Source organism: Engraulis encrasicolus, chromosome 7 (assembly GCF_034702125.1).
Source record: "Engraulis encrasicolus isolate BLACKSEA-1 chromosome 7, IST_EnEncr_1.0, whole genome shotgun sequence".
NCBI lineage: Eukaryota > Metazoa > Chordata > Actinopteri > Clupeiformes > Engraulidae > Engraulis > Engraulis encrasicolus.
Genome location: NC_085863.1, coordinates 49,455,150 through 49,466,307, shown reverse-complemented (window position 1 = coordinate 49,466,307; position 11,158 = coordinate 49,455,150). Strand labels below are relative to the sequence as shown.

At 45.1% G+C, this 11,158-nt stretch overlaps 1 protein-coding gene across 1 annotated transcript in view; it reads right to left on the bottom strand.

Moving 5' to 3' along the window:
- Positions 1-6,685, bottom strand: part of si:ch211-247j9.1 (rho GTPase-activating protein 24) — a 23,834-nt gene extending 17,149 nt beyond the window's left edge. The window contains exon 1 of the mRNA XM_063203818.1: positions 6,315-6,685. Coding sequence (XP_063059888.1) covers positions 6,315-6,366 — 52 coding nt within the window. The 5' untranslated portion in view covers positions 6,367-6,685. The remainder of the gene's footprint in view (positions 1-6,314) is intronic.
- Positions 6,686-11,158: the final 4,473 nt, after the last annotated feature.

Here is an 11,158-nt window from a genome sequence, read left to right as displayed (position 1 = left end):
GTGTGTGTGTGTGTGTGTGTGTGTGTGTGTGTGTGTGTGTGTGTGTGTGTGTGTGTGTGTGTGTGTGTGTGTGTGTGTGTGTGTGTGTGTGTGTGTGTGTGTGTGTGTGTGTGTGTCATTATGAAGATGGCCCTATGAGTCTGTCCCTCCCAGACCCAGACCCATATGTACCCTTTACTTTACTCATTGATTCAGACGGATGGCGCTCTCTTCCCTAAACAGTACATTTGCAGAGACGGGTGCATTTCTCTACTGCGGGCCAGCCAGTTAACTTTCAATCCATTTAGATGTCTGTGTGCTGTGTGTGCGGTGTGCCTCTCCTCTGGCTGTAAGTACCCCAGATTTGTCTGTGTTTACATATGGGTTATGTTCAAGGGCCCTCAGTTTGTTTTGCATTGTTTGACAGCACACCATAAGAGGCGTAACTCAATCCTGACTGAGGACATCCACTTTGGATGCCATATACATTTTCCCAATATAGAATATATACAATCTGATTGGCTTAAATCCTCCACTCATTTGTTTTTTCAAATGTGTCAGCTGGTGCTTGTCTAGTGGAGCCATTTGTTGTTGTTGTGAGTCTGTGTTCTGTCTTGTGTTGTGTTGTGTTTTGTCTATGCTGATTAGACAGTTCCAATCTAGCACATCATGGAGCCTACACAAGGCACAGGGCCAACTGTCGCCTTCTCCACCTCTCTCTCTGTCTCGTTTTGCCTCTCTCTCTCTGTCTGTCTGTCTCTCTCTCTCTCCCCTCTCTCTCTGTCTGTCTGTCTCTCTCCCACCCCCTCTCTCTCCCCCCCCCCCTCTCTCTCTCTCTCTCTCTCTGTCTGTCTGAATCAATCACTTTACCTGTCTATCACTCTTCCACTCTTTATCTGTTACTTTTCTTGTCTTTCTGTCTCCCTTTAATATCTCTTCCCGTCTGTATGCTTCTCTACAGTATGTCTATCAATCCTTCTCTCCCTCTCTCTCTGTTTTCTGCTTTTATCTCTCACTTTGACTATCCATCTCTGACTCTCAGAATCCATCTCCTGCTGTCTGTCTGCCTGTCTGCCTGCCTGTCAGTCTATCTGTCGGTCTGTCTGTTTGTCTTCCAGACCTCTCATTTCTCTAATACAGAGGAGGACTTTCCATTAGGCCAACCTAGGCAATTGCCTAGGGCCCCGACAAAATTTGTCTTCCTCCATAGGGGCCCCAACTGTCACACCAGCCACACAAAAAAGTAGACTTGATCTTAATTTGTCAATTATGATAAGTAATCAAAGATGCCTATATATGAGACAATACACTTAAAGGGGCTCCAGGTAGGATTACAGTTTTTCTCGATTGGTTTGGCTAATTTCTTGAAACCGAGATGACATTTCTATAAATTTTGGGTCATTTGGCAAAACATTCTTACACTTCTGCACAACAGTTCAGATAACTAGCAAAATGTCATATACCTCCCAAAACAGCTCATTCTTGCATCAGCACTAAACCTTCTCCCACATAAATAGTCAGTACTATAAAAATGGCATATATCCTTCTCAATTGGTTTGGCTCATTTGCATTCATTTAGTCATTCTGTCAAAGTAAACTGGATGGTTCAGCATAACACCATGGATCCTCATCACTTGCTCATATCACTCCAAAAACAGTTTACCCGTGTGTCGAAACTAAATTCCTTCCACAGAATGCAGTTTGAAAAAATGTCAAGAAATTAGCCAAATAACACAGGAAACTGTAGTATACACGGTTGTAAAATTATTTTCTACAAACTAGTAAAGTTACAATACCATCTGGCCTGTTGAACACTGTCATGAATTTATTGTTTACAGTAAAGAAATTCTTAAAATATTATGTCCTTGACTGTTTTGACAATTGTGTAGACTACTTTGCATATGATGACTCACACAATGAAATCATGCTGACATGTTTTGGAGAGGGCAACCATTAGACTGAGAATTGTCTAATTCGTTTAGATAAGACAGGTCAATTTATTTGGAAAATGTGCTAAATGTATGCTCAATGTATCAATTGTAGGGTACTTGTATATAGCCATCTGCCGAGATGTACTAAACATTTGAGACATGTACAAAGCATTTGAAATTTGATGAAAGCAATGAAAAATGCCATTCTGTTGTGCAAAATTGTAAGTTGGTTTGGAGATTTGTCCGTGTTGTTTTGAGAATGTCATCTCAGTTTTGAGAAATTAGCCAAACCAATCGAGAAAAACTGTAAAAGTTTAATTAATCACTGTCCTGAGTCAGCCGATGGTTATGTGAATCAATAGTAAGTGAGCGATGAGTCTCGCGACCATTTCCACGGTCCGCTGTCAGAAAACCCCAAATGTAACTTTTTGACAGAGCGGTCCGAACAAGTGTCGTGGGAAACAATTTTCACACGAAAAAATCGCTTTACATACCGTATTCAGACTTGTTTCAACTGCTGGCATTCTGTGATGAAAAACATTTTCACAGCAAGTTTATTTGAACAGCATTTTTTCATTACGGTGTGCAAATGACGTCATCCTACCTTGTGCCCCTTTAAATAGCACCAAAAGCACAACATTTCATCATGTCTATAAAATGAATTTTGAGGGCCCCATGTTTATATTACTCCTAGGCCCCAAAAATGGCTAGATCTGCCCCTGCTCCCATAACTCATATCATACAACCGCAGCAGCAGTAAAACACATGGGACAACTTGCAGACAGACAGCAGACTGTTTTCCAGCTCTTCCCATACCAACAGTGACTTGTAATAGTGGTGCATGGATCACAGACGTCCACAAATGTCTCTGCCACGGCTGGGAAACCAGGTGTGTATGGGGATTAATCACTTAAGAATCTGAGATTATACTATATATAAACGAAATAACACGCAGGTTTAGATTTATGTCCTGTGGCCCCATACGCATGCTTTCATAAGCATTTTTTCTCTCTGGTTTTGAGCTGGGGGGGTTTCGTGCCGAGGATTAATTTCCCCTAATTAAACGGGGTCATTTTTCTTTAACGGCGCGGCCAAATGGGGATGCGGGCCCCCACGGTCACTGCGTCCTCTCGAGAAGGTGAGCGTGTGTGTGCCTTAGTGTGTGTGTGTGTGTGTGTGTGTGTGTGTGTGTGTGTGTGTGTGTGTGTGTGTGTGTGTGTGTGTGTGTGTGTGTGTGTGTGTGTACTATGTGTGTGTGTACTGTGTGTGTGTGTGTGTGTGTGTGTTTGTGTGTGTGTGTGTGTGTGTGTGTGTGTGTGTGTGTGTGTGTGTGTGTGTGTGTGTGTGTGTGTGTGTGTGTGTGTATGTGTGTGTGTGTACTGTGTGTGTGTGTGTGTGTGTTTGTGTGCACGCCTCTCTCTCTCTCTAAGTATGTGTCTGTGTGTGTGTGTGTGTGTGTGTGTGTGCGTGTGTGTGTGTGCGTGTAAAAAAAGTGTGTGTGAGAACTGGACGACAGCCCAGGATGAATTGAATCGCCATTTCCTCCGCCGAAACGCCTGCCACGGGTTCAGCTATGGAAGGGGCGGCCACTCATTGATTTTCATAATTTAATTACAAAAAGGAGTCTTGCCGCTTGTCTTTTCTTTTTTTCTTTTTTCCCCCTGTGCTGCCTGCTACACACATTCCTCTAAAAGGTATTAATCAAGGAATGAGTCTTGGCCACAATTAAACTCTCGCTCGCTGTTCCAGTCAGTCTGCGAGAGAGTGCGGTAATTAATTTCGCCGAGGAGGACACTCTCTTTAACAAGCCGGGAGCAGTAAAACATAAAGCAGCCATCTAAAGCGGTTTATCAATACCTGTCCTGCGGATCCTGTTCGGCTAAATCTCCACATAGTTGTGTGACAGTCAGTCACCAAGGGAAAAGTGAAGTGTGGGGAAACCGTTCGTATGAAATACTGGGCAACACCAAGTTGGGGGATATAAAAACGTGATCATGATCCTCAATAGCTGGTAATATTTTAGAGGTTAACTACTGTCACCTGTCATATATAGGCCCTACTGTAGGTCATAAAATATAGTATATGTCAACATACACTTGTCATAGACCAACTGCTGCCAGGTAAGAAATATAGTTCATATGGCTAGTGTAATTTCACCCATTCTCTTCCAACTGAGATTTTAAAAGTCTGATTTTCACTTAGAACAAAATTGAAAACTTCAGCTTTCCGTTGTTCTTTGACGATGACCACAAATTCTTGAGTTACTTTTTCGTCCTCTGAGACATTGCAGATGGCACTCATACATCTTTCAAGACGATACAACAGGACAGTTCCCTAGAACAGTAATCTCTCTCTCTCTCTCTCTCTCTCTCTCTCTCTCTCTCTCTCTCTGGCAAACTGAGTGCACTGTTTCTTATTGTTTTTGCCTCGTCAGGTCCTCAAGCCCTCCGTTCCTATTGGACACCAGGCCCCTTAGCAACTCAACTGGCCAGCTACTAGGCAGTTTAAAAAACAGGACTTCGGGCCAAGCAGAGTGTTATGGACAATATGTGAGCAATCTATACTCATTGGCCCTGGCCCTCTTCCTGTCTGTCTGTTTGCCTGTCAGCCACGTCCTGCCTGTCTGTCTGTCTGTCTATCTGTTTATCTGTCTGCCTGTCTTCCTCCATCTGTCATTGGCTGTTTGTCTAGCTGTCCTTTTATGGGTTGATTTGTTCTAATTTTGTCCTCATGGAGACTGTCTGTCTGTCTGTCTGTCTGTCCGCCTCCTACCCAGAGGTAGTATACGTAGCCATTCCATCTCATTATTTTGAGTGCCCTCTTTTTCCCTGCCACTCCACTCCACGGCCATCCATCAGGTTGCTACTGTAAATCACGGACTGAGTTAAAAGACAGACTGCCAGACTGCCAGTCTCACTCAGCTGTCCTCCTATCTGTTATATGGAAATCAAGGAGTAGGAGGGAAGACATAGCTCTCCCCCTGGTGTCAGTGTTGGACAACAGAACTGCTCAGGTATAGGGCCGGGTAAAAAAATAGGTTGAATTGATTCTGAATCGATTTCATTTAAAATTCTCATTATCTATTCACAGGGCACAAAATTGTTTTTTTTTTTTTTCCTTTTTTTTCTTTTTGTTCTTTTTGTTTAATTTAGGTGTATGGAAACTACCCAGTAGGTATTAAAGTAGGCCTATGCCTACTATTTAAAAATTAGCAATCTGTTAACACTGTCAAGCCACAGCTCTTTGAAATTGTTATGTATAAATAGGCTAAAGTATCTTTTGGGGGAAAGCCTGGCACCAAGAGGGGAACGGATTGAATCGATTCGGATTTGAATTGAATTGCGATAAATCGATTTAAAGCCCTAAGAATCTAAATCGAATCGATACAGGAACATGGCTGTGATACCCAGCCCTACTCAGGTATTATAACTGTTCTACTGTACAGAGAGAGAGAGAGAGAGAGAGAGAGAGAGAGAGAGAGAGAGAGAGAGAGAGAGAGAGAGAGAGAGAGAGAGAGAGAGAGAGAGGCCTTAGCACTCCTAGATGTTGGTTATTAACAGCACTAGCATCACACACATAGGCTACAGAATATTGCAGGATATTGTAGCTTTGCCTCATATGTCTTGAAAAACACAAGTAGTCTGTTGTGCTCGATAGTTCATGAACTTATCCATGTCCAGGTCAGCATAAAAAACTTTTTAGACCATTGTCAACGAGCACTTTTGACTGCACTCAAGTTTGTACTTAACCCACTAAGACAATATACTTGTTATAAATAAGCTGTTACCAGAATAGCAATGACCAAGACTGTCGTAATGTATTACTAAAGGGCCTATGCACTGTCATAGCGGTGCAATACTATGGAAGTTTACAATGTCCCAGTGGCGAGACGGGGACTGGTAAGGGACTACAACCACATAGGTATTCAATACAGCAATGTATAGCTAGTATGAAGACAACTACTTGTTAAATTGTTTACGTACACATTATGTGTAACACCGACATGGCAGGCGTTGCACCAGTGCCCTTCTCGAATCTTCATAACACACAGTAACATTGTCCTAGCCTTGCAGACTGCAATGACATTGCACCCTGTTGCATAGTGTGTTCACTCGCACACACATGCACGCCCACACGCATGCAGACACACACACACACACACTCTCTCTCTCTCTCTCTCTTTCTCTCTCTCTCACACACACACAAACACACACACCCTAAAGTGTTCTCTCTCTCTCTCTCTCTCTCTCTCTCTCTCTCTTTCTCTCTCTCTCTCTCTCTCTCTCTCTCTCTCTCTCTCTCTCTCACACACACACACACACACACACACACACACACACACACACACACACACACACACACACACACACACACACACACAGGCACCTTTCTCACTCCACTCACCTTTCTGTGCCGTGCTGTCATACTTCCAGGACTTGAAGCAGGTGAGTCCCATGCTGTAGGTATCCCAGTCTCTCTCTCCCTCTCTCTTTCTCTCTTTCTCTCTGTCTCTTTCTGTATGCCCCCTCTCACTCTCTCTCTTTTTAGCCTCCTTAGCCGCGCCGCACCAGCAACTCTCCTCTCAGCATCTCCATCACCACCATCCCCAACAACACCATCACCAACACCACCTCCTCCCACAAGACCCGCTTCGCTCGGCCAACAAGACAGCAGCAGCTACTACTACTACGGCTACTTCAGTGGTGGCGGCAACGTGGAGGGACGTCTGTGTCATCATCATCATCGTCATTATGGTCATTATTGTCGGACGCGGGCAGGCCTAATTGGAAGCACCCGGGTACACAGTCTAAGGCACAACAGGCTCCACTGGCTCCACCGGGCTGCCATGGCCACACTGTGCTGCGCATTCGTCTCCCTCCCTCCCTCTCTTTCTCTCTACCTCCATCTCCCTCTCTCCCTCTTTCTCTCTCTCTCTCTCCCAATATCTCCCTCCCCGCCGGGTCTCATCAATAAACATACTGTCCCATCCCCTTGGCACCACGGTGCTCATGGGAGATGGGGAGGGTGGGGCTGTGGGCGTGTCTAGGCTGGGCTGGGCAGGGCTGGACTGGGATGGTTGTAGGGGGGAGATGTATGGGGAGCGCCGTGTAGAAGGGTGTTGAAGGTTGTGGAGTAGGGTTGGTTGGGGTGGCGTGTTGGGGGGGTGGCACGCAGAGGGTAGTTGTGTGTGTGTGTGTGTGTGTGGGGGGGGGTGCCCAGAAGTGGGATGTGTGTGTGGGGCGTATGTGTTTTTTTTTGGGGGGGGGTACTGGCGGCAAGCTCTGCGGCAGAAGGATCCATAGTGGAGTGTATGTGTGTGTGTGTGTGTGTGTGTGTGTGTGTGTGTGTGTGTGTGTGTGTGTGTGTGTGTGTGTGTGTGTGTGTGTGTGTGTGTGTGTGGTGGAGAGGTAAAGCCTGGCCTCAGCAGCATCCCCGTCTCCTTCTCCCTCCACCAGCCGTAATTACTTCAGCAAGGCACACAGCATCTCGGCCAGCCAGCCAGGGCCAATTTCCCTAATGCATACCCCCACCACCGCCACCACCACCCGAACACACACACACACATCCACAAATGTGTACGCACAAACACACACACACACACACACACACACACAGACACACACCACACACACACGCGTCACAATCACCCGCAATACACACACAGATAGATACTTACACACAGACATGCACACACCCGATGAGTCCTCTCTCCCTCCCTCTCTCTCTCTCTCTCTCTCTCTCTCTCTCTCCCTCCTTCCCTCCCTCCACCCCTCTCCTCACCAGGCATCTGGTTTAATGGCCATCGATGTGATCGGCCCTCACCCACACACAATGACTCAAGAGGTCATAAAGACGTGAGCGCCTGCCCAGCGTGTTCAACTTTTGAACCGTCGTCCATTACGCTAAGAGGAGCTGTGCTGTGCTGTGCAGTGCTCACGTTCCCTTCCCTCTCTCTCTCTCTCTCTCTCTCTCTCTCTCTCTCTCTCTCTCTCTCTCTCTCTCCCCCCGCTATATCCCTCTCTCCCTCACTGTGGCTCAGATACATACTGTATACACAAGGATGTACACACACACATACAACCTCACACACACACACGTTCTCTCTCTCTCTCTCACACACACATACGCACACACTAACACACACACACACACACACACGCACACTAACTCTCTCTCTGTCTCGTTCACTCTCTCTTTCACACACACAAACTCTGTCTCTGTCTCTGTCTCTGTCTCTCTCTCTCTCTGTTTCTCTCGCTCCCTGTCTAGTTTCCCTATGCAGGATTTATGGCCAGCCTGAGTCTTGGGGATATATTGATCCTGATGAAAGCGGTCCACTTCATTTGGCAGGAGGAATGGTCTTCTTTAGAGGACTCGGCAGATCCCATCAGGCCGGCGTGGTCTGGCCGGAACGTGATAAGGCCACACGCAGCTGACCCCCAGAACAGAACGGCCAAATTATTGCCAGAAAAGAAGAAGAGTCTGTCAGTGTCACTGGTGGAGGCACCCTTGTGAATAGCGTTTTTTTTAGTTTATTTCGTCTTGATTTGTTTTCTTTCTTTTTTTTCAGGCATAGTTTTCGTTTCTGAAACGTGTTCATCCATGCCCTCAAAACAGCCTTTATAATTTGTGTGACAAACATCTAACCAGAGTGAGGATCCATTGGGGATTTATTCACACTCTCATCTTTGTAGCACGCCACAATTCAAAAAGCACATAAATTAATATGAACAAGCATGAACTCTTTGTATACTGTGTTTGTCTAACAGCTATTAAAGACACCCTGGAGACATTCTGACCCATTGCACACTGCTTCAGTTACTGTACCCAGGGCCAGAATAATGCACAGGCTAGATATGGCTGCAGGCTGGGGTACGCACCTGCCAGGGGGCCCCTGAATGGCCAAAAGTGAAAAAGTGCAGAATTGTGAGAAGATGCAATATTTAAACATGTATCTGTTGTGTTTAGTACAGTTGTTAGACATGTTATCCTTAATTCCTAGCTCGTAATTATGACACTGTCTGGGTAAATGTTATGCCAAATTTGCCCTTCTGGAGAGGGCCCACAGCAACCTGTATCCTTGGGGCCCTAGGCCATCTTAATCCGGCCCTGACTGCACCCATCAGCTATTTCAGCGTGACAAGATAAATTACTTCTCGGATATGTCAGTCAGGCGGTGTTTGCATAAGCACGCAACCTCGGAGGACTTAAGTCATACAGCAGAAAAGTGAGGACATGCAAATGTGACAAGCGCCTCTGTAGCGATTGCCAAGGTCAGAGGTGGACATTTTGCTCCTTTTGATGAAGATGACAGACGAGACGAGAGCTCATTGATATTCGCCACTTAAACAGCAGCAGTAATTTGTCTGTCATGAGCACTCTGTATTTGCCTGCAGCCGCATCATCCCTATATCACGCAACTTGAGGAGCCAGCAGAGAGAGAGAGAGAGAGAGAGAGAGAGAGAGAGAGAGAGAGAGAGAGAGAGAGAGAGAGAGAGAGAGAGAGAGAGAGAGAGAGAGTGGTGGTGGTGGTGGTGGTGGTGGTGGTTCAGCTGCAGCCCCTTTTCAATTACCACTGAGAGCTTTCAACTCTCCCCGTGTCAATACACCTGTCCCATGCCATTCAAGAGTGTAGAAAGGGCTCTTCGGAAAATGAAAAGGGTCACATGACCCTCCTCACGCCCAGCTATAGCTTTTATTTTATCAGTGCTCTCTATTTTCTCTGCGTTTGCTATATTCATGCGTTAGCCCTCAAGTTCTACATTGGTGGGGTCAGTTACACTTATCCAGATTTCGATGACATTAAAAACAAATGGCTGGAAGAATACTGCTTGTAGTAGGTGGTGTGTGTTGGTTTGAGCTGAACTCCCCATGATTCTTGGCCCTGACTGCGTCTTGTGCCTCTTTCACTGGATTGCACAGGAATTTCACTTACAGCAACACCCACTTCTGCCATCTACAGATAAAAGCACAGCATGGCAGTAAATCGAGTTGTCATATAGTGTATTGCACTTAATGAAGCTTCGTGTCTGTGCTGTGCAAGTGAGAGGATTGACTGGGTGTTTTTGCAGCACAGCAGGAATGAATCTCTTTAATTTGAATCTTGTTACCACCCAACTCAAAGGCCGAGACCCGTCCCTGGGTGCCAACAACACATAGTAAAAGCTAAGATTAGCCGAGCCGAATGGCACCCCATAGCTCACGGCAATGAAATGATGACTTCTCCATGTCTGAAGACACAGTGGCAATGGCAAGGAGCGGGGTCAGAGCAGGGCAGAAGGCATCAGCAGCACCGTGAAACACTATCTGTTACAAATGGGTTACAGTACGTTCTGTAACATCTGCATCCATGGGTTTTTTTGTGTGCGTGGAGGAATCATAAAAACTAAGTATTCACAATCTTTATATAAGCCTATAAGGGCTTCTAAAGAGCCATTGAGACTCTCATTATAACCACACAAACACATTAAAAGCAAGCAGGTGAACGTGCCAGAGTGTTGGGTGATGATATGCCCTCTCTGAATTACTTGAGCAATTACCGGTCCCCTGAGAGAAGGTGATAACATGGTGAAGTGATGATTGTAATTTACATGACCCTTATCATGTGGTTCAAGAATGCATGGCATTCACCATCAATCATTACTAACTACACCATGCATTAACATAAAGGTTGTTTACAACCTCATCTAAAGAAAACATGTTCAAAACCTTTAGGCTATGTTGGAATGTGAGGAACACTTTGTGTCCTTTATAGCATTTATAGACTAGAGCCAAACATTTTACAATGAATTACATCTTGAGTTTGTCTAATGAAAAATAACATTTTCAAAGTGTCTAGCCTATACAATTAGACGTGAAAGAGTTTAGCCAGCACTAATTAAAAACTAACTAGGCCTAATTAATTGGGCCCTCTGAGTATCTTGAATGTAGGCTAAGGCTACTAGTAAAGGTGGAAAGTAACTATCGTTATGCCTTTTTACATTTACTCAAGTATTGTAATTGATAAGTTTTCATGAGTACTTCGTAATTTTTTCAAAATTAATACTTTTACTTTTAACATTTTGGACCAAGTATGCTACTTTAATCAATTACACTGGAACCTGGCCTGGCCTGAGTAAAAAAAAGGCTGATAGAGACAATATGGCATGCAAAATAACAGGGCTGTAGTCAAGTCCACCTTTGTAGAGTCCAAGACAAGTCCAAGACCAGTACTAGTCAAGTCCGAGACAAGTCCAAGTCCAAAGAGG